At 39.7% G+C, this 24805-nt stretch overlaps 2 protein-coding genes across 6 annotated transcripts; one reads left to right on the forward strand and one right to left on the reverse strand.

Annotated features, from left to right (window-relative positions):
* The first annotated feature begins 354 nt into the window (after positions 1-354).
* On the forward strand, positions 355-24618 carry LOC135426456 (adventurous-gliding motility protein Z). Of its 5 annotated transcripts, none has more exons than XM_064679542.1 (12): positions 355-879; positions 2217-2926; positions 3017-3063; positions 3523-3751; positions 6900-7013; positions 7195-7443; positions 14437-14700; positions 16201-16302; positions 16370-16642; positions 19485-19649; positions 19794-21548; positions 23144-24618. In XM_064679542.1, exons 2-12 carry the CDS (start codon positions 2432-2434, stop codon positions 24614-24616), a joined length of 5166 nt encoding a protein of 1721 aa, XP_064535612.1. In that variant the 5' UTR covers positions 355-879; positions 2217-2431; the 3' UTR covers positions 24617-24618. The 5 variants fall into 5 exon arrangements, with proteins under 5 accessions (XP_064535612.1, XP_064535614.1, XP_064535613.1 ...); XM_064679544.1 differs by having other exon boundaries at positions 19854-21548; XM_064679543.1 differs by having other exon boundaries at positions 355-755.
* On the reverse strand, positions 3818-6529 carry Ir85a (Ionotropic receptor 85a). Its single transcript, XM_064679550.1, has 2 exons — positions 6375-6529; positions 3818-5416 (listed from the first exon to the last, which is right to left on the reverse strand). The coding sequence occupies exons 1-2, from the start codon at positions 6512-6514 to the stop codon at positions 3832-3834; spliced, it is 1725 nt and encodes a 574-aa protein (XP_064535620.1). The 5' UTR covers positions 6515-6529; the 3' UTR covers positions 3818-3831.
* Positions 24619-24805: the final 187 nt, after the last annotated feature.

The following is a 24805-nucleotide window of genomic DNA, read 5'->3' on the forward strand; positions in this document are numbered from 1 at the left end:
AAATACGCAATATGCTGCGTGTGTGCTAAAGTGTATCTGTGAATGCATATTGTGAAGGTCGGTACCGGTACAGGGTATCGCTCAGTCGAGCACACTCGCATTTGTTATTGTTATGCATGCAGTCAAAACAAATGCTTAAGATTCAAACAATTTGCCGCTTCCGGGAGCGCCTGTTCCCGGTCAAAATTTCTTTGGTCTGGCGAAAGCTTTAACACCCCTCAGGCGGCAATTGACCCCAACCCACACACACACGTAGCCACACACACATGCACAATAAATGCCAAAGCTTTTCTTAATTAAATGGAATGAAATGTGAAAAGCACAGAAAAGCTCGTGTCGTCGGGTTAGTCAATCGGTGTCCGACCGAAACGAAAGATCTCCGCAACCGCTAAGCAAAACGAAACTAGAATAGAGAGTTTTTATTATTAATAAATTGATAAATTAATTAACAAATATAATAGTACTAGATATTCGAAAGAATCTAAGCATCAGCTGAAATATATATTATTGAAATTAAAGTAATATTGATAGCTACCTGTGACGACTCGAAAACCACAACGAATTGTGTAAAAGTGTAAAAGGATTTCCAAGTGTTAAATGAAAAATGATTTATTGAAGCAACTATTGTAGATGTGCACTGAAAAATTTTGAAGAGAATATTTTTACTTAGTACGCGCCACGTTCTATACTAAAAGTAACATTAGTATACAGATTGACGTCATTGCGAAATACACTGCGAGAAACAAGACCGACAAGTAAATAAACATTTGTTTTTATTACGAAACTTGTGTGGAGTGAGAGCAAGAAATTTCTCATGTTAATTACGACGCCAGCCAAACTTTGTTCTAGTTAATATATCCAAGGTTTTTAATGTTAATGGTGCGTATACATTTGTACCATCTTGAATGAATCAGCATTTGAACAATCTATAGATATATGTATTTTTTAACGACTCATCATTTCGAAATATTTTCTTTTGTATACTCATCTGTTCATGTTGGACTGAAAAGTTTGTTTAAAATTGTGCAAATTTGCAGCGTATATGCCGCAATATTTTGTATACCCTGCTCCCATAAAACGGGTATAATGGCATGTTTATTTTATTCCACTTGAGATTATCTGAATTTTTGGTTTGAATTTTGTCCTATAGTGTATACCGTTTTAGAATAACTATTTCTGTTTTGAAACCTCTTCGATTAACCCCTTTATTAAGAAATTAACACAGTAACACAGTAGGAACACATAAAAGAAACAGGCCAATTAAGTTAGATGTCATTAAGATCAGACTCTGAATACAGAAGTAATTGAAGAATGCAGCTAGGAGTTGGTTACTGGGTATATCCTAGCCGCGCATACTCGATCAGAGTACTCTTTTTTGTCTGTGGTTGGAGCTGTAGTGGGCGGCCTGACTTGCCTTTCATGTGATGTCACCATGTCGTGTTTCAGCCCAAATAACACTTTATTCATTTAGTAGCATTTGGGGTCCAAACATTTTTAATTTAATTAAATGTGCAACATGAGCCCAATAAATTTACTCTTCAATCATAATCTACTTAAGCAAAATTTAAAATGTCATTCAACGCATTCGGACAGCAGGTTGCTATCATCGGACTCTTAAATATATTTATTATATATTCAGAGCAAACGAGAGTGCATACAGCCTGCGTACGTAGATCCACGGCCTTGATAAAGATGATCGTTTAATTTTTTTTGAGAACGTGGGCTCTATGAGCTCGTAATAACGGCTGTACCGCTCTCAATATGCTATATATATAGTGAATATATTTATATACTATATCTCTGTATTGTTAGCATTAAGCGGATGCGTGAACAATGTAAAGAATTTTATGTGTTCCGTTTGCCCATCATAAAGTACAATTTTCATGCGTGGTACAGCCGGCCCACAGGGGGTGCTGTATCATGTTATAAGGCGCGCGGCTTGACGTCATTTTAGATATAGTGAAAACTTACTTTGTAACGCTAACTAGACTATATTTATATTCTGATGAATTGCACTTGCATGTGTGCCACATATTGTGGCAAGCACTTGCTGTATAAATCAATAAAAGTGGGCTAAACTTGTTGATAGAATAGCAAAACCAAACAAACAAACAACAAAAGGTCTTAGAAGTAAACGAGTGTTGAGGAAACCTGTCAAATGCTTCAAAAGCTTTACAGACTTTAGTTTTTCAAGTATTTTTTCAATTCTCTTACAGGAAAATCCTAAATGAAACTCAGCGGCAGCGAAATTGATCCATATAACTTCCAATGAACAGAGTAAAATATAACGAGACTTTCGCTTAGGTCGGACCACACCGCATATGCAGCATATACATATATTTAAAAAATAACCAAAAAATAAACGACGGCTATATTTTTTATAAATGTTAACCGCAAACACGATATCTGTGTAAGGTTCTCACATAAAAAAATGGCTGAAAATCAAATAAAAACGACCTCTAGCAAAGGGTTCAATGAGAGAAACGCACACATCTTGTTGCCCCACAATGGGGCAGTGCGTAAATTGGAGCAAGAACGGGACTCCAATGAAAAACAGAGCTTCCATGAAGACTGGCGAAAGCTAGACTTAGGCAAAAATAAATTGAAACGTAAGAAAAAGCTGAGCGCATCGCTCACATCCGTTGGGGATGCCGTCAATCAGGAGAAACGCACACGCATCGAGGGCATTAATTTGAATATAAAATGCCGTTACAAGAACAATAACGGCACAGACGAGGCTGCCAACTCGCCTGCGGCAAAAGACCCAGTCAGGCAGCCCAACAAAGTCGAAAGACCCGTTATTATTGGCGGCGTAAATGTGCTTTCAGCCGCACCACAGCGCTTTAAGCGCAAGCTTCAAGAGAATCTGGACACAATACAAAAGCTAAACGCACTCGCCGAGCAGCTGCGTTTGGAAGTGAATGAGGTACATATATAATAAACTAAATAATTAGTTGCATTCCATGTGTTTGTTTTTATTTGCATATATATAAATATATATATTTTCTATTTTAAGCTAAAGTCCAGTCTGATAACAGAACGCGGTGCTGTGCGCGCCTTAAGGTATGTAGCATATAGAACTAGAATGACACTTGCGAGTTTATTTGGTTGTACTCGCAGAAAGTATGCTGTTCACGCATGCAAGAGTGCATATACAAGCTGGCGAGACGACAATCGCTATTTGCGATATTTCTACTTAAAGGTTTAAGCTATATGCAAAAATGTGCATAAAAAAAGAGTAGTGAAAAACTGGAATGACACTTGCTAGCTTTTCCGATTTATATTTTCGCAAGGAATCCATGCTGCTTGCAAAGAACAGTGTTCGTAAGAACGCTGAAGATTTAATACCCTCTTAGACATTTTGCAGATTTTCGATATATACTTAAGCGGCATATACACACTTCTGCATAGAAATTGGAAAGTGTCATTCTAGCAGAGGTACTCAAACTTGACGATAACACTTGCTAATCCGTTACTCTTTAATCGATAGTTTTAATTGTGGCGCCTAATTTTTGTTTGCAGAGCGCAAAACGATGCCGACAGTCGAAAATGGCGCAACGAAGTGAAGAAACTGCAGCAGACGCTGGAGTCAACGAAAAAATCAAATGGAAATAAGAAAATCAACGAGCTGGCCGTGGAGGCCAGCAGTCATGTGGCCGCCGATGGCCTAATCAACTATGAAATCCAAAGACTGACAAATGAAATTGCCGTGCTAAAGGAAGCAAACAAAACCAAAGAGGAGAAAACCCAGGTACATATACATACATTTAGATTGAGTATATAGAGCTTATTGTACTATATATGTATATGTTAAAGTTTGCATGCTGTTGTCTAGCGTTTGCGCTTTGTTATGGCCCAGTTATTCTGCAGCAACTCCCATAAGAATATCAAGAAGGCCAGCGCCAAGCCAATGGCCCATAGAAAGAACACGGCGTGAAAGTGCTCCAGTTTGAGTACGACTGGATCATCGCTGTTATTGTGCCGTCGATGGTGGTGCACCTTGGTGCCGGCCTTAATGAACGCCGCATTCATAATGCGATCCCAATAACGCTCGAAACCAAATTCATGTGCACCACGAATTAGTTGATTGAAAAAGCCCAAATAGGGTGAGCCATAGGGCACAGTGTATACCGCGTGGAATGGCACCAGGCAGCTGTCCATCAGGTGAAACAACGGTCGGCCCATTAGCATGTGCTGGCGTGCATTCACCTGGAACGAGGCAATGTGATATTTCTCCAGATAAGCATAGGATCGATAGTTGTGATTGAAATAATTAAACAGCTCCGAGTCGGGCACCTCCAGCATTAGCTGCCTAATCTTGGCCTCAAGCTCATGGCCATTGCTCAAGAATTGACGTATATGTCTCATATGACGCGCTCGTATGAGTATCTTGTATGATGAGGCAGCCAGCGTGTTCAGATCATTGATGTCGGGCTGTGACTTCCGATAGACCAGCATGCTGGTCAAATTGCCTCGAAACGCGGTGCAAATCAGCATGCCAAAGTACAGCCAGAAGATGAGGAACATGCAGACGGAACTATTGCGCGGAATATGCGCCACAGGCTGTGACAAGCTGCAGGAGAACAACTCCAAAGCCGTGCAGCCCAGTCGCTGGCCACAGAGCACCACAGAGCAAAAGACATTGGCCAGCAGCATGGACGTGGCAATGGCGAGCCAAACCCAACCGCCAAATGAACGAAAGATGTTCCAGAATAATAACTCTGCCTTGGCCTTGGGAACAATTACGCACAGATCATCCCGGTTGTGGGCTATGGTGGCTTCGGCGCGCTTCTTGAACGTATCCGGCGCCAGGAAGCGTATGTTCATGGCCAAATCATCGAACTCATTGGCTATTTCCTTGGCGCATATATCTAGGCTTTGGTTGTGCTCACTATATGACAACGGGCGTGTTATAATCCTCGTCGCATTCAGGCTCTGTGCTATATAGCTGGAGAGCAATCCATCTGTGCCCATGATCTTGCCCTGCGGTCCATAAATGGCCCGCACATCGTCCATGTAGAGGCACATGCGCAACGGTTTGCGTTGCATATTTGGTATCTTCTTGGGAAAAAGCTGCGCCAGCGTTGGTAATTCACCCGGCGTCACGTGCACCGGCAGCAGAAAATCATTCGTAAATGGATTGTAGCGATAGACATGCAAGCGGTCATCCCGCCAGAAGATTATGACTATGTTCAGCAGCCAAATGCTCCAGAACTGCCTGAAACTGGCACGCATCCAGCCCAATGAGAGCTTCTCCGCATCCCGCACGAGTAGAATAACATGTGACAGATGCTTGGCCGCGGATTTTTTATTGATCAGGGATAGTTTTAGGGGTTGTGAGATGTCCTTGATTATCATAACCATGTGCATCAATATGCCATCGTCTTTGACTGCCTCCAGCGGAAGGGATTTCTTTCTGTGGAGCAAAAAAAATTAAATGAAGTTGGGCATCTTAATGCACGGATTTGGGCAATATTTTGTAAAAAAAAAACTGTTGTAGGCCCATTTCCAGCTGTTTCATAGCAAAAGTTTTTATTAAAAAATTCCTTTCTGAGGAGCAAAAAAGAAATATATAGGAAATAAAAAACTACAGAAAAACCTGTTTTATAATGGATTTGCTCAATATGAAAAAAACTGGCCCAGTTCTATCACATTAACATATTTACAAAAAACAATCCGTTTTCGAGTTGGGTTTCCAGTTTAAACTGGATCAAGGTCAAAACCTTAGAAACCCCAATTCAATCTTTTTTCAGCATTTGGATTAAATATAAATAATCAAAGTATTAAAAGGTCATGTTCTTGCAAAAGTTTTGTACTGCGATTTCGAATAACTTGATCGAAAATGTTAAACACAAAAACCATAAAAGTAAAAAATAATCAAAGCCAAACTGAAGACGCAGCGGTTTTATTTTAAACAAGCTTCTTAAGCGGAAGTCGAATACAAAGTTTTACATTTTGTTGTGACTTTGAACAACCATCTAAACTAAAAACTAATGAAGAGAGAACGTGGTTAAAGACATGTTTTGATTGATTATACTGAATTAAAATCAAAGGATTGGAGTATCTCGTCATATATAAAGTTCTTCAAAGCTTCTAAGAATCTTTTATTCAAAGAAAATCCAAAATTGACGAACATAATAATAGCTCGGATAAATGAAGAATTATACCTTCATTATAAGAAGAGGAAAGTCATATTATTATTTATTAAAGCATATGAAACCCCTGTAAAGGCAGTTATGAGTTGTCTAACTCGAACCATTAGGCAACTGAACTACGGAAAACAGGAACCTCCAGTTATTGTAGTCGATGGCAACCAAAGTTGTAACAACGAAATCAGACTGTTTTTAAAGGAGCTTCTACTAAAAAGAACTCACCTGAGTGATACATAGGATATGTCACACTTGGTAACCTCACGCAATATTTCGCCGGAATGATCATGTGTTGCCTGATTCTCAAAGTAAACGAACAGGACTTTGATACTGGCACGACATAAAATTTTGCTGACCTCCACCATAAGATTGGAATCCTCGTTGTCATCCGATGGCAAAAGAATCTGATTCTCAGCGCTCAGCAGGATAATGGTTTTCAGGAAAAGTAGAACAACCAACCAGTTTAGTGTAGCTGTCATTGTGAACTAGTGCGAAACTTGGGCACATTCTGGCTTTTATAGACAGGTTTAATTTTATTAATGCTTGTCCTATTTGACAGGCGGCAAATATTGTTTTTTGTTTGGATTGTTTTTTTATATGTCTCGTTTGGCTAATGGAAATGCGACTAAGTGCAACTAACTGCATGCCAAATGCGCTTTTTTGTTTTTGATGCTTGATAATGTTGTTGTTAGGTTTGGTTCCAATTTCGAAAAGAAGCAAACCAGATATATTCGTAATGATTTCTTGCAGATCATTGGGCAGGCTGATAGACGTAAGGCAGCTGATATGCGCCAATTGAAAACTGCATATGAAAACCGATTGACTCAGATACAAAAGTCAGCCAAAATTGAAATAACACGTTTGGTAAGTTACGCACAGTCGATGTGAGGAACCCAACGCAATTCGCAAGCCGTCGAAGCGGACGGGCAACTTTTTATCATATTAATTTTTTTCTACCCATACTTTATATATATACACATATGTACTTTGTCGAATTGGGTCTTGATGTTAAATATGTATTTGACTTGTGTCTCTGCTATTGCAGCTAGAGGAAATCAAAACCAAAGAACGTAATATAGGACAACTAAGAAAGGATTTGCAGACACTGCAAAATGGCAAGAGACAAAGTGAAGCCAAAACGAAACCCAAAACGAACGAATCAAGCCAAAAGCTTAAGAAGCCAACTACGAAAACAACAACAACTACAATTACAATAGCCACAAAAGCTAAAAACGAAACAGACATCAATGATATACTAGCAAATCCCCTAAACCAGGCTCAAGTTACAACTGAGGTGAGTTGAACACAAAAGTTCACATTATAGAGTTGGCAACCTGCCTCTGAATGAATATTTCCTTAATATGTAAGCATAAGAAGGGAAAGAATTAATTATCGTAAATATATTGATACATATATATATATATATATATATATATATATATATATCATATACATTTACATTTTCCGATGAAAACCCCTCTTAATATTCATATTTATATAAATATATATGTATATATTTTTTTTTATAACAATTTATATACATACATATATTTTTAAATGTCGAATGTTAAAGTGTTGTGTAGCATCATACGAGTACGATTTTTATACATTAGCCAACACTGGGGACAAATATATACCTTGTTCATAAAATTCAAAGAACATCTCAACACTGGAGCAAGTACATAAAACGGCGAAAAATACGAATTGGTCCGGTAATCTTTCCTTGGTACAATTTTTCCACTTCGTATATCGTTTATCATAAATCTTTATTACCTCAAACTACATATTATAGCTTCAATTCACCATTTTGTATAAAATGTAGTGCAATTATTCCATTATTAATCAACATCAATCATTATTATTTTAAATGTTAAATCCATATAAAAAACCATTTTCAAGCATATTAAACCCTAGCATTTTCGGGTTATGTCTTAAAACTACACTAATTGAGTCTTAAGGCGAGATTAATACCCCACAACTGAAATATAACTCTCTCACTAAAAAAGTTATTGTTTTGTAAACTTTTTTTGTAATTGCTATAATAACCAAGTGTCATTTGACCTCTTGTGGTGTAGGCACTTGAACTTGTCCAACTTGGCACGACAAAAAAAAAAACACTCAGCCAAGCACACACAGGTTAAATGTTAAGATCTACCTCTAGATAACTTCATTTGTATGTGTATCAGTTTTTGTTTTTCTTTTTGTGCTCTCGCTGAGTGCTGCGGCGGTTATGCGCGATTGGCATGATCTATGATATAATTTTGCGTTAGTTATGAGAACGGCCAAAGACAACAATCGCCGTCTCGCGATAAAAACCTGCTACGCGGCTGAAACGTGAGACAGATAAAAAAAAACACGACAAACACGCTGCAGGCAACTGCAGCGCAAGTGTTGCAAGTCGATCGAACAAGAGAGTGCTGCGACAGAGAGCGCGGGAGGCGCAGAAGAGAGCGCCATACAAAAGCCGGTTTCGCACACACAGACAGAAATACGCATACGGCAAGGGAAACAACAAAAACAGCTGCAGCCGCACTCACTCACACTCACTTTCTCTTACCTGAGCGCGAGAGAGTGAAGAGCGCGCTACTCGCATGAATGAGGTCTAAGCCGCTAGCAAGCGACGCCTCGATGTCAGGTTGAGTTCAGTTTTGTTTCAGTACGCAGGCAACGCAGGTGCGCATGGCCCGTTTTCAGTGCGTCGCCGTCGCCAGCCGCGCAGCAGCCAAGTGTCAAGTGTACTGAGTTTTTATTTATATTTGGAAGCGGAGTTGGAAGAAACTAAAAATAATGCAACACATGCAAAGCAAATGAAATCAAAAATAATTTAAAAATATAATTTTATTGTCAAAAATGGGCTCAACGCGTGTGTTTGCCATTGTTTATAATTGGGTGAAATTTGTTGGCCTTTTCAAAGTGCCGCAAAATGTGAAAGAGTAAACCAAGTGCATTGTGTGTGAGTGTGCGCCGAAATCAAACACAAAAAAACACCTTTTGTACATCAATGAATACATACAACAATCGCCAGAGCTGTTGCTGTTGTTGTTACCTTTGAATCGGACAACAAAACATTGTACATATTTACAGTTTGTCTTTCACTTTTTCCCATTGTTTTGCAAAACTGTTAGGTTTAACGCACTATGGGCCTTGCAACGGGCTGGCGGGGCACTCATAATTTCACCAAATTTGCAGCACAGTTAAACCAAGGCAGAAAAACATTTGGAAAAATTAATTGTCTATGCAACGTTCCGTTCCGTTTCGTTCCACTGATTGAATTCAATTTTACAGTTCATTAATCGCGCCCGCCTGTAGTTTTTTTTGTTATTGTTTCCTTTTTTATAAATATGCGCTATCGAAGCATATCGAAGCGAGGTTTGAATTTTATTAACTGTTTAACAGTTCTATAGTCGTCAGGCGGTCTTAATGTCAGATTAATCATTTGCATAGACTAAGTGCAGCAGCAGCAACTGCAACTGCATCGGAACGATGTCATCTAACAGGAACAACATCAACAGCAACAGCAGCATCAATAAATAAATGTGTGTGTGTGTGTGTGTTTGTTAGTGTGTTAGTGTGGGGAGTGTGTGTCCCACCAATTGGGGTCAGTGAAAATCTTTTTAAATGTTAACGCTATTTTAAATACGATATGTTGGTACACATACAGGCACACTTTACTCGCACACACACTGCAAAATTTGTGGCCATCTTCAGCGTCATCGTCAAACGACAGTAAAAGCGTAGCCCCCCGAAAAGTGAAGCTGTAATGCTAATGATCAAAATGATGATGATGTTGCGGATGATGTTGCTAAAAAAAACAAACTGGCATCCAAGTTTCCAATATGCAAAGTAACCACAACACATACTAGAAAATAAACGGGGTGTGTGAAATGTGAACCATATGCAAATCGCTGTGAATTGCCATTTTTTAGGCATTTTGGTTTTTTGGCAGTGTTTTGGTCTCTAAATTTGTGTGTTTTTATTGTAGTGAAAATAACGCGGTGAAAACAATCTTGTGAGACAATGTTGTAAAACGCATTAAGTTTTTAAGATGAATAATCAAATCAATCTAACAATGGATTACTATTACGAGCGTCGAGACGTGAAGGTAAAACAATTTCATTCAAATTTATTCTTTTAAGTGTGAAACTGAGCACGGTGAGCAAGTATGTGTTGTACTATAGTCGGAGAACAAATCCCAACACATGGCATCCGTCGTATTGTTTGACATTACTCATGCATTCATTCATGCTCATTACGCATACAATAGCTATGTATGTGCTGAATGGAATGCAGGGAAAAGCAATTTTGGGGGTCTGGTTTTGCGCATATATATGTATATACATATATATATGTATATATAGTGTGTGACTTATACATTTATATTTGAGAAATCTCTTAACTGCATTTCTTTTCTTAATGCTAAATCTCTTTGGTGGTCTAATTTATAAGATGTTCTGAGATGCGTGCCATATTCCAATCCTTACTTGCACTCTTAACTTACGCTTAAGCTAATAAGTAAGTTCTCCACGGCCCTCACTTTTGGAGTTTACTCTAATTCATGCAAGTCCCTATAAGTTACAAGGCTTTAACTTATAGTCGTCCACACTAATGGCACAACATCTTATTGCTGTTTAATATTTGCATTCCTTTTCCCAAGATTCAACCTAATCAAATATGTTAACTATGGTCGCTTATTAGGGCTTACATTCACTTACGCTTACGCATTCTTTTGGCTTACAGTTTTAATTAAATTGCTTTCAATAACCCTTTGATTTATATCCCTTATGTTAACTCCTCGGGGCTTCACAAAGCTTCCTCTTGTGGATAAAATATATTTAGTGTATATTTATGCATTGTAATACTGACTTCAAACAGCTTTATTTAATAATAAGTTTTTATTTGAAACTTGTGCATTAGATACATATACAAACTTTTAATCGCATATTTTTTGTTTGGATCTCAAATCGCAAAACTTCACTTGCGATATTGTGATTAATAATTTTTTGGCGCGCATTTGACAAGCAATGATGGAGAAATTATAGCTATTCGGGAGTTTATTTTTGGAATGGAAAGGCAAACACGAGAAGATTTAAACACTGGGATTAGCCACACACACGCACATTGTGTCTTAAGAGGGGGCTATCATTTCGAATTAATGAGCGTCATGTCAACAAATCTACCTTGTCCATTCATTAGTTCAATTAGCTTGTGGTAAGGCGCGTTGCTTGGTTTTGGGTTACAGCGGCTGGGTTGAAACTGATAAACAATATAATTCATTAGCGCATATAAAACTTTCGCTTTCGCAAGATCAAATCAAAGCAATGGTTATATATATGTATTTTTAGTTTGTTTTCTTATGCAGACTCAGTGTCTGTGGCTGACAAACCTGTATTACAATGCCAAATGCAAATACATATGTACATAAATAACCGATCATGTGTATATGTGTAAATGTACATACATATGAATATATGTATTTGGATATAAAGCATCGATGGCTCAGCTCTTGACACGTAATCGTGCAACGGGAGGGAGTCGAACCCGGAACGCTACCTAAAACTGCAGTCGATCGAGTGAAACCTGTCCGCTGTGGCAGAAAGGAAAATCATTTCACACAAACAATCACCGCAACGGCCTCTGGTTGTGGCTTGTGCAAACAAAACTGACGTCGAGACCAACATACACAACACACACAACAAACAAAAACACAAGCCACAAGACCAAACACTTGTGCATTGCCAGACTATATAGCACATCAAGTTGCAACTTGTCGACAGATTTACACACAATCGTTTGAAACTTAGCTGGCAGCACTGTGGCAAGCTGCAAGCTGCAAGATGCTAGCTGCAAGCGGCTGCCTGCAACGCACAGTGCAGTGCGGCAAATGGTATGGACTGAAATGTTAGAAATAAAATAAGAATAAGTTGAGACCGATTTTAGCTCTTTATAGAACACTATTCGTTATGTTAAAGTTGTTTAACATTCAAATGTTCATAATAATTTAAAAGATGCAAAAATGCCTAAAAGAACTGAAACTTTCATTTTATTGGATATGCCATTTTTCACATTTTACAAATGTTTTACTGTGGTTTTCTGGTTCTAAGTATAAATTTTCAATAGTTAATGGTTTGCAATAATTGTTATGGTTTGATAGCAATTGATAGCAGGAATCGGTTAGAACAGAACTATACAAATTTGGAACGCTTTTTTTTAATTTACCCAATAAATAAAATTAAATTCATAACGATTTGTAAAAACTGTATTATATGTGTGATCATTACGAAATTGATCTATAAAAATGAATTAAACGAATTCAGACTCGATAATAGTAAAAACTATTACGATCGTTATGTTAGTAATCGATAGCACCAATCGATTTATGAAATTGATCGAACAAAATGAGTTAAACGTATTCAGACTCGATAACAGTACAAACTACTTCGATTATTATGTTAGTAATCGATAGCACCAATCGATTTATGAAATTGATCAAATTAACGAATTTAGACTTATATTATTATATTGATCGTTATCGATAACAGCATAGACCTTTTTCTGCTCTGGAGTATTTCAACCAATTTTGAGCTGCTTACACGACTCGCTGCACTGTGCATCGATGCATTTAGCGCAATCTGTATGAGGCCATTTTCATTGGGTCTGATTGGAGCAGCACTCTAAAGATAGAGTCATCAAATCTGTGCATACTGTCTATCTGCCTGCCTGTCTCTTTGTCTGAGGCACTTGCTTAATTTGCCCGGCACGTTGGGGAGTTCGTTAACTTGCGCCGTTACGCAAAATGTTCTTTTGGAATCGATTCAAGAAATTACCATAACGGTTAGCCACAACGCCGATCATTTCAAATCCGAGGCGAGTATCAGACGCCTAAAAGACGTGCAGGTATTCAGGCGCGACTCCATTTGGGGCCTGCTTAGGTATTCATGGCTCTCTCAGCGACCCAATGGGTCTGTTGCGAAACGATACGATACGATACGATACGATATGGGCGGCGATTGGTCATTGCACTGGGCTCTGCTATATTTTTTTTGGGTGTAGCCCACCTCATTTCACAATTGATTAATGATTTCACTGTGGCGCATACCTATTTTCATTATGTTTGCGGCCAATTGAGCGGTGCAAATTAGCATAATGCCTGGCAATATGCGTATAACATGACCATAATCGGAGTTATATAAAAATCAATTTGATATGAAAGTGAGAGACAGGGAGATACTTTGAAAATTGATATGAAAATGGGCGTGTTTGATTCGAAAGTGATTTCGAGTCTTGATTACTTTTGTGGGGTCAATTAGCCTGTCCAGCCGATTGTATGATATCGTAGCGGGGGCTCTAGGAGTGGGGTCTTTACGAAGCAACACGCTTCGTGACCGTGAAATTCGTGACATGCTTCGAAGATAAACAGCAAATGGTACATGGTATACTGGCGTGAGTGTAAATCAAATGTTTGAGTATTTGTGTTCAAACTTGCGTGTAGCTGGTGATTTAAAGGAATCACGATATACATTTACAACATACAACTGTAAAAGATAACTACTTAGACACGGTACGGTGGGACTCAAACGTTTTGGAATATCATCTCAATCTTAACGACAAATTACTCGTGCTGATCGGTCAAGTTTTAACAAAATTATGTGTTTTTGAAATCTACAAGAACCTTTTACTATGAACATTGCAATGCAAAACTATTGTCCATTTTTAAAAAGCATTTTATACTAAATTATATTTAAAGTAAAATGTTATTATTTGTTTTCCAATAATGTTACAAACAGGTATGAAAATAAGAGCAGCATAGAAGACCTAATAGGTTCAATTTTACTTTACTAATGGATGGGAAAGATTTGTTGGAATTACCTAGTTGAGGACAATAGTTCTAGCCAATCCTTTGAATCTCGGTGAACGACTTTTGTTGTTTTTGTGCCTTGTTTTATGTTGTTAGATACAACAATGTTGAGCATAACAATAAGTTCTAGATGTGCTTTGGTCTGCCCGACAATTCTATAGATTGGTTGCTTTTGGCATCATCGGAGGGTCAACAACCTGTTAGCGTTCAAATATATCAAGCAGTAAACCGTCTATAACAATGAATTGGCAATTTCGTGGCGTTTTGGGGAAAGAAATCAAGTCATAACTGTATACGCTGACAGCGGAACGTGTGTGCCCACTTGTTGCACGCTTCTCTCAAGCTAACAAGCAACATGTGGACGGCAACTTATGTTGAATGTGGCCAAAAGGCACTCATGAACGCAATTTTTCCTATTCCCGTTCTTTTTAGATAACCCAACTCAAGAATATTGAGCTAATCAACAATACGAAGAATGTGCATAAATCAACGCTCGAAATGCGTACAACAAAGCAACAGCAACAACAACTAAAACAACAACAACAACTTAAACAACATCAGCAACAAGAAAAGCAACAGATGAATCATGAACAAATCATGACTGGAGAGGGAACAACAACAACAACATGGATGGAAACGCTGCTCACGAGCAGCGCTGCCGCTACAAAGCCCACAACCAGGGAATACCGAACAAAGGTGAGCATTCGTCGAATATAAGTAAAAACAAATTGTAGTATAATCCGGGCTTGTTCAGGCAACTTTTTTTGTTGCTCTTCAAAGGTAATCGCCAGTTTTCCGCCTGCGATTGTGAATTTTTAAAATTAAAATCTGTGAAACACGTGATATTCAATTTTTTATATGCAGCTTTGGTAATGGGCTTGGAAGAAAGGCCAGAATCTGTTCAATCGCATATATGGGCTCACATATTCACAGGGACTATCAAAAGCAATTGAACGTAAAATTGAAAAAGTCCACCCATTTTCCGAGCGTGGAAATAGGACTTCCATCCGTCTTAAGAAAATGCCTAAGAAGAAATGAGGTTTCTGTCCGTTTGTAATTTTACTCACCGCAACAATAACTTATAACAAAATCTGAAATTACTTAATGATTCCGATTCAATAAAGTTTCACATATATAAAACTGTTTGTCCTGCCTGACTGGCTGGCAGACTGGTGATCAACGCACACCGCAAACCGTAAGAGCTAGGAAGTTTTAGTTACATTATATGATTGTGAACGTATAGAAAAATCGCGTAAAAAGTACATATGTACGAAACATTGTTGATTACCAACCGAACGGCTTCTAACTTATTTTAAAAGATCTTTTCAAAAATGTATAAAATACAAAAATATATAAATGTATTCGGCGATCTTTCACACTTTTTGGAAAATCCAAATTAAATAATGTCCGATTTGCATCAAACTTATTTTCAAAGCCCTAAATAATGAACTTAATGAATACGTGTTTCAGCGATTATGGAAATTCCATCCGCAACTGTGGTAAATTCAATATAAATTATATCTTTGTGAAAATGAATTGGATACGTGTTTCAAACGTTTGGCAAAATCCAGCTCTCTGGAATGGACGATAAATGTGGGTCAAAAGTTGAATGGGCGAAGTTTCGGGTGTAAGCTCATTAGCAAAAATCTTTTAACAACATTTATTCATGCTTCATACTTTCCACGGGTCTAAGATTATTATTATTATTATTATTTTTCAAGGCCTACATTAGACTTTAATAAATAAGTGTTTCAGCGATTTTGGAAATTCCACCCGCAACTGTGCAAATTTTGCTGAAAATCTTCAAAGATGTTTGTGAAAAATTATGTTTGATATGATATGTTTTTTTCAAAGTCCGCTCTTCTCGGATAGAAAATTCGGGTCGAAGGCTTAATGAACAAAAGTTTCTTTTTCGGCTCCAAGATTTTCACCACAACACTAACAAAGGCGGAAAACTTTTTCAAACTTTTAGTTCTTATACGGTGGACTTCAAACACTTTTTTAAATATCTATGTAAAATTTAACTTTAGACGTGGAGTTCTAAATAGGATGGATTGATTTAAATTTTCCAGGGGGCGAGAACTGTTAAGTTGAAGCACAAAACTTCCACAAGGCAAGGCCGCTAAATACCCATTAGGATATAAATAACATATATAGATATCTATTTTAAACCTAAATAATATTTTGTTCCTCCAGGACCACAACTCGGATACAGACTCAGCGCTGTCTTCAGCGCCGCCTTCAATTAGTCCACAGCCACCTTCCAGTGGCGCCGACAGCGGCGTCATGTGGCAAGCAGTAAGTGGAGGCAGCTGCCCATATTCCTTATCTATTCACACATGTATTAAATATCACCCTCTTACAGCTGCAAGATCTAGACAAGTTGCAAAAGGAAGTGGAAATCTATCACAAGGAAAACGAGCGTCTGCAAAGCGAACTGCAGCTGATAAAACAGGAACTGCTGGCAGCCGAAAAGGCCGCCCTCTCGGCCAACAACAACCACACACGTATCAATGAGCTGCTGCAGCGCATCAAGGATATGGAGGAGCAGCAAGTGCAGCTTAACACCGAAGCGAACGAGCTGCGTGAACAGAATGAACTGCTCGAATTTCGCATACTCGAACTAGAGGATGATAAGGTGAACAGCAACAAATAAAATGAAAAGAAACAGTTGAATTCGAGACGCCGAATATAAAATACCCTTCCAGACATATAGAAAATATATATATAGTTCTAGTTAGTCAGATAACGCTGTTTTCGCAGGAAAAGCATTTTTAAGCTCATAAAAAATGAATGCGTGACTGATAGGGAACTATTTTATATTATAGTTCGATAATTGTAAGTTATTCTAGCATAGGGAAACTACTTTTGTTAAGTCGTAAAGAACAATACCATTTTTAGAAAAGAACCCGTTTTTAACTGACTTCCTATGTTATTCCAAATAGAACAATATAAAAGATTTTGGTCATAGTGTAGATAGTAATAAAAATATATTTTAGATTGAGAGTTTCTATGGCAGCTATATGATATAGTGATCCGATCCGGTAGATCCATTCCAAATAATACTACTAACCATTGTGTCATGTTTCTTTAATTAACTGAAAGTCTAGTTTACATATAACGACTCAACAATACATACTGATCATGAATATGTATACTTTAAATACGTTCCACATTTAGTGACATAATTCAAATACCCTATGCAAGGGTATAGAAAAGCGCTCAAAATCCAGTTTACGAAAAGCGCTCAAAAGAGCAACTCGAATAACTGCACGAGCTTATGAATGAATTGAGTGTACATAGCGAGTGTGTTTGAGTGTTTTGTGTTGTGTGTGTGCTTGTGTGTGTATGGTCTACAGCTGCCTCAGCTGCTTCAGCTGCTTGCTTCGTGCCTAACAATGGTTTAGTTTTGTTTGGCGTCTTAGACAGTGCGGAAATTGTTTTGATTAACGGACAACGGTAATTTCAATTAAAAAGTGGATTTATTTTTAATGGAGCAAACATATTTAAAAGCAATTTTATATGAATAATAAGCATTCATATAATTATAATTGTATTACTTTATATAAACATAAACAAGTGCAGTAATTATCAAGTGGCCATTGGGCCAAGTGTTGACCAAGTTTTATTTGTGGCACACAAAAATGTTCTGATTGATTGCCTTATATTTACTATATAGTAGCTATAATACACAATTTGAGCTTCATAAGTTTGTGTATATATGTATATGTATATATATCAACAACTTAAAGCCCACATCTATTGCTGTTGCTGGCCTAAAAGGCGATTTGTCTAAGCGCTGTTTTTGGCCAAGTTAAAATTATTTGTTGTCTTTGTTACTCATATAAGGGCTTGCTCTTAAGCTATGTGTCAAATGTGGTTTGTGAATAGATATATATATGTATTCATATATATTGTCTCAATATTACTCACGACATTGCTACACACCTCTTTTTTCATTATTTTTATTTTGTGCCTTGTTACGTTTAATTTTTAGAGCCGAACGCCAAGCTTTTAAGTCGTTCAGCTTGAAAATCCAATTCGTTCGCTTAACTGCAATAACAAAAATTAATTACTGTTTATATGCAGACTTACGTTTATGTATTTCAGTGGGGAGGCTTTGCCTGTAAAGTGAAAATAACATAAGAAGCATCGTTAATCAGTGGTGCATTAAGCCAATGCTAATCGCAGCAGTTGCTTGCATTACAATTAAAACAATGTTTTGTGTTTCGAGTTTACAAAGCTTTAATGGCAAAATTTCACCGTTAAACTATTTCTTAAAGTATCAGAGATATTTAAGAGGTTTTTGGAAAAAACAAAGTCGTAGTTTCTATTTTATGAATTATGAGAATATTTGAATGAATGTTATGAATATTTTATATATGTACATCAATGGAAAAATGAATATTCAAATTTTATTTTATAATTTAAAGTAGAATTTAAATAAATAAATATTGAACAGCTTTATAAATTATTAAAAGTAGTTTAAAATAATTTTGACAAAGCTGAAATGTTAGCTAGTTTTGACCTTCAAAGAAAAATAATTGACATTTTTGTTTCACTTATAAGTATAACTCATCAACCAATAAGAAGAAATTTTAAAAGCACAAACAAACCACGAAGTTTCAAACTTTGTTTGAAAGAAAGGTCTAAAGTTGAAAATTGATTTTAATATAATAATAATTTCTTAATGCTGCTAAAAATAATACTTACAAGGCACACATATTTTTGTTTGTTATTTTCCATAGGAAATCTAAACCAATTTAAAACAAGACATCTGTATAAACAATTTTTATATACATATGTATATTTTCAGCTAGACGGCCAGGTGTGCATTCCATGCCCACCGTGCTGCAAACGCTCCTTTTGAAACGAGTATCCACATGACTCAGCCTCACACTTACACATTGAAATTATATGTGTTGAACTTACGGTCCCCATTGCGATTCTTCGCTATAAATTGTTTGTCTGCCAAAACTTTTTTTCATTGGTGTAATGTTAGCGATATTTAAATAAAAACTGCGCAGCGCGAAAACCGTTTAATGTCGCACAAAGAAGAGTACGAGATCAGCTGCAGTCGTTCTAAGAGCACTAAGCGCCATTTTTAAATACTTCGCTGATTTTGCAATTATATTAAATGTAACATTCTTGAACGTAACACATAATATTTACCTGAAAAATCACATATGACCTCTATGCTCTAATCACGAAAACGGTCTGAATAAGATCCGTCCGTATGTCAGTTTCCAATAAGGAATATTGATTCAATAATTTTAACAGTGGGGAGCGTAAGCACAGGGAACGGGGAAGCACATCCTTTGCTCAGCTGGTCATGCGACTCCGACTAGAGCACTATTGTTTTTCTGTAAAATTAAAAATGAAAAACTGAAAGCTACTATAAAGTAGTTTTATTATCATTTAAAGCTTACACATAATTTTTATTATATTATCTTTTATGAATTGTATTATATCGTATTTAGATGGATGGCACCTGTGAGGATCAGTGTCAACGTTTGGAAAACCTATTGCGCAAGAACGCCCAGCAATTGGATGACAGGGATAAACGCTGCCTGCAACAGTTGCTGATGTGCGTGCAGCAACTCGATCTGGATGCGATGGCCGAACAGGATAGCTGGCAGGCAACGGTGAGTACATAAATCTATATGTTTTGATTACATAAAAGTCAAGGCGTGTGTCAGAAAGTCAGAAGTTGGGGACAAGTCGTTTTGAAACGACAAGATTTACATTTTAACCGCAACAAAAGAAAACTGTTTTTTTTAATCGTTAAGAAAATCAATAGAAACCCGAAACATAAATTCAAGTGTGGTCTCATTTTGCTGCCTTTGCAGACGAAAACGGAACCACGTGCCAGGCACAGTCGCATCGTAGCCACCGTACAGCCGTATAGTAACAGTGCCACACCCAGTGCGCCCACAACGCCAAGCAAACAACTGCAGAGAACTGGCAGCAGCGCCTGGCAGAACAGCAGCCTCAGCGAGAGCGGTGTGTTTGTCGAGTGCGATTTATCCACAACGTCAACGGAACGCGAACCTCATCCCCACCTTCAATATTATCAGGAGCGTCTCATCCAGTTGGAGGGCAAGCTCCTGGTCTATGAGAGCAGCGGCGAAACGCAGGCAAAGCATTTGGCGGAGCGTCTGCAACGTGAGTTGCAACTGAATAAGCAGGTGAAGGAGCTGATCGAGCGTGTGGAGGTGCTTGTGGAGCAAAACGCGCTGCTGGACGAGGCCAAGTGTGAGTTTGAGGAGGCGGAGAACGATACACGTCTACATTTGCAGCGTAACGAGGAGGAACTGGAAATACTGCGACAGCGTAACGTGGAGCTAGAGTTCGGTAAGGACGCTTTAGGCGCAAAGTATCGGGACTGCCGTGCTGAGTGTCTGATATTGCGCGAGGACCTATGTGCTGCCGAGACTCAGCTGGAGCATCTGCGGGCGGAGAGACAACGTGCCAAGCAGCAATTGGAGAGTCTGCGCCGATCCATTCCCCTACTGCTAATTTACCACCTATTAGCGCTTGTCAGGATTAGCCCTGGTACCAGCAACATGGGCAATGAGGAGTCCCTGCCACAACGCACACAAGCTGGCGCCTCACAGCCGGCCTGTGGCCCCTGCAGTTCCGCTAAACTCAAGCAGAGCTTTATCAAAAACTGCGCGAATGCCAGTCAGGATCCAGGCGCAGCGCGTGAGATTAATTATCTAAAGGAAGAGATCAAGACTTTGCGTTGTTCCCTTAAGGATCTCAATACGCGTCATTATGAGGCCATGGAAACGGCTGACTCCCACTGGGTCGATCTGGAGCGTGAGTACAAGTCGCGCGAGGAGGCCTATCGTACCAAAGAGGTGTGCCTGAAGCAGAAGATTAACAAGCTGCAGGATTGCCTGCGCGATGATTCGCGCGCTGCTGCCGAGAAGATACAACAGTTAGAGGAAACTGAGCATGGACTGAAGACGTGCCTGGTGCGTCTGACCAAGGAGCATCGCGATCTGATGGAACAGAATCGTGCGATGGAAAAGGAAATGGAAAGCCGTGCGGCCGCGGAACGTCTCGCTACGGAGCAACTACAGCCACTGACCGAAGAGCTGGAGAACGAAAAGCGACGCTGTCAGACGCTGATCGACGATCTCAGTTTTGCCAAGAAGCTGCAGCAGAGCATGGAGGAGCAGCTGAAAGCCGAAACTGATTGCCTCCGCCAGCAGATCTACGATCTGAAGAAGGAGCTTATGCACATCGAGGTGACCAATGGTGAGCTCAAGGAGGAGGTGCGCACGCTGGAGGCGAAAATTGCAGAAATGGAGGAACAGCTGAATACGTGCGAAGAGCGTGCATGTTGCCTGGAAGATGAGCTGCGCACTAAGGATGAGCTAGTGCAACGACTGGAGAAGAAGCTAGGCGTCTGCCCCGAAGGCTTTAGTCTGGCCGATGAGCTCTACGACAGTCCGGAGAAGCGTGCAAAGCGTGAGGAGATCAGAGATCTGGAGGCAGCCAGCCAAGGCCTGGGCTGTGCTTTGAGGGATTTGGAGGTAGGTCTTTATACCCTGCACTTATTTATAATGAGCAAATACTATATGAGTATAATTGTTTGGTGGATATATATGTATTTGAATCGCAAATAATCCTCTTTGATGACGAGCTGTCGGTCTGATCGTCCGTATGACCGTGTCACGCTCATAACTTGCATTTATAAAGTGTTTATACAATTCCATGTACCAGGCAGAATGACGCATTGCTCTACAAAAACTAGAGACTTGAATTGAGAAAAACTAATTTTTGAAGGTAGAGCCTTCCACTTTGTTTGCGTAAAATATTGTCGCTTCAAATTTCACAACGACCTTGCCATAAATGCGGAAGCTATTAAAGAATGCAATTCCCATAATGTGTCAATGGTAAGAAGCACAGGAGAGATGTGGATAGAAACTAGTAAAGGGTTTCTCTTAGTCGGATTCTCACGAATAGAGCACTCTTACTATACATATGTATAGGTATGAAAATTGATAATTTGATTTCTGGCTTAATTTTTTTTTTTTATACAAGATAGTTGATTATATTAACGAGAAAGAATACCCTTGCAGACCCAACCTTTTCATAATGCTCATAGTGCTTTCCCCGTATCTAAGAAGGACAGGGAAAATCGTTAATGCCGAGTATGGTTAAGATGTCTTGAAAAACAAAAAAGTTTTCCATACAACAACTTAATTTTCGACCGATCGTTCCTATGGCAGCTATAAGATATAGTAGTCCGATGTAAATCAAATTGTGCATAAATGGAGGGAGCATAGTAAAACTAGTAAATGCCGAGTTTGGTCAAGATATCATGATAAACAAAAATGTTTTCCATACAACAACTTAATTTTCGACCGATCGTTCCTATGGCAGCTAAATGATATAGTGGTTCGATGTTGACAGGATTTTGCGTATATATAAGGAGCATAGTAAAACTAATAAATGACGAGTTTGGTCAAGATATCTTGAAAAACAAAAAAATTTTCCTTACAACTAATTTTTGACCGATCGTTCCTATGGCAGCTATTTGATATAGTGGTCCGATGTTGATAGGATTTTTCATATATATGAGGAGCATATCTTGATAAACAAAAATGTTTTTCATACAAGAACCTACTTTTCGACCGATCGTTCCTATGGCAGCTATATGATATAGTGGTCCGATCCAGCTGGTTCGACTGGTGCGACTTCTGCAAAGTTTCATAAAGATAGCTTTGAAACTGAGAGACTAGTTCGCATAGAAACAGACAGACGGACAGACGGACATGGCTATATTGAATCGCCTGTTGATACTGATCAAGAATATATATGTATACTTTATACAAAATTATAATACCCTCTGCAAGGGTATAAAAAATGCTACTTTTAGTTTTTTGTTGGCATATAAACACATTTAAATGAGTTCTCTAAGTCCGATAAATTGTATAACAATGGGACAAAAAGCACAACCAAATTTTCCGTTATGTAGGCCTAAGGAAGAAAAAATCACAACAGCAACCTAAAGTGGTGAAGTCTGTTCTTTTGTGGAAATCTTCTTATCTCACAAACTCGACTTGAGCACTTATCCTAAATACTTAGATCATCCTTGATTACATGTGTGACATTTTCTTTGTAGCGCCGCGAACGAGAGCTGCCCACGCACAAGGACTTCCAGACGATAGCCTGCAGTGTGAAGCAGTTGGCGGATACCATACTCCACGCCCAGAAGCCACCGGTGAGTGAATGTGAATGTGAAGGCGCTCAGGAGCGCCCGCCTACTCCATGTCAGACTTCTGCATCGAAGCGAGAGGCTGAGAAAGGGGAGAAGAAAGAGGGCAGTAAGGAAGGGGAGGCAGATGCGGCAAAGGCTGCCACTGAAAAGGCGGCCGACGAGGAGGCGCCCACAGAAGGGGCTCCCGCTGAAGGGGGGACCGCCGAAGGGGTGCCAACCGCAGAGGCGCCTGCCGCAGAGGTGCCCGCCGAGGGGGTGCCCGCTGAAGAGGCGCCCGCCGAGGGGGTGCCCGCTGATGAGGCAGCAGCTGCTGATGAGGAGGCTGCGGAAGCACGAACCAGCGGCAACGTAACCCCACGCCGAACTGCAGGTGGCGGATTGTCGGGCAGGGAGGGGATTGGCCTAACCCAGATTGGCAAGCAGTTAAAGCAGCAAATCTGTGAGGTGCCCACAACGCTGCGCCGGCTGATATATGGCAAGCAGTCGCCGCAGTTGCAGCAGCCGCTCCAGCCAATGGATCCGCAAGTAAATCTCAAGCAGAAGCTGCAGGAAGCACGTTTGGAGCGGACGCAGCTGCGTCACAAGCGTCAGCAGTGCAAGCGCTTTGTCAGTCATCGCCTCTATCGCAGTCGTGTGCGACGCAGCGGCGGCACCAGTCGTCCAATCGAGATGAACCTCCATCATAGCTATTCCGTTGCTAGTTTCCATTCGGCAGCCTCGGTGCACACGGCGCACACGGAATCATCGCCTGGAACATCGCGCACACAGTATGTGGAGATCATCGACGCACAGTGGGAGCAGGCGCAGCTGAATGGCCTGGCCCAGACGGATCCCATCAGCTCGCAAAGCCAGCTGGTGCAGGCGACGCCGCAGGTGTGCGACCAGCAGCTGCAGACAGAGTGCAACACCCAGGAGTGTGGCATACAAGCGGAGAATGTATGCGTGGAGGCGCGCCTGCTGCTGCTGCCGGGCAGAACACGTGCCTTTATGCAGCTGCTGCAGGAGTGCATCAATATTGAGGATGACAACTTTGGCGTGAATGTGTTCCGGGCACGTGTGCTGCAGCTGTGGGAGGGTAGCGAAGAGTTTCGTGAGCATATCGAGCTGCTGCAGGATCTGTGCACCGATCATACGCGTGCACGCGACACACCCGAGCTTTATGAGAGCTACGATGTATTCGTGGCCGTGCTGGGCTGTGTGCGTGCCCTGAAATTTGCTCTCAAACCAAGCAATTCGCCGTTGCTGCACCAGTTGGAGGAGCGCATCAATGAACGTTTGATAAGTTTTCATAATCACAAAGTGGAATCGGAATTCTATTGCACCATCTACTATCCGGTGGAGCGGCATAATCCCTTGAAATTCGGCGAGGATACGTGAATACCAAATTATCCGAAGTTGCCGCCAGCTTCCGCTTAGCTTAGCTGGCGAGTTTATGTCGTTGGCTTTCAGAGTTATTTTTGTACAAACCTTGGCTTACACTTCAAATCCTGTTTCGAATTAGAGTAATTTCAAAATTGTGTGTGCGTGTGTAAATAAAGTAAAAAAAAAAAAAAAAAAAAAAATACA

The sequence above is a fragment of the Drosophila montana genome, unplaced genomic scaffold, assembly GCF_035044405.1.
Source record: "Drosophila montana isolate Dmon_TW-CO22-7 unplaced genomic scaffold, ASM3504440v1 contig_203_1, whole genome shotgun sequence".
In the NCBI taxonomy this organism is placed as follows: domain Eukaryota; kingdom Metazoa; phylum Arthropoda; class Insecta; order Diptera; family Drosophilidae; genus Drosophila; species Drosophila montana.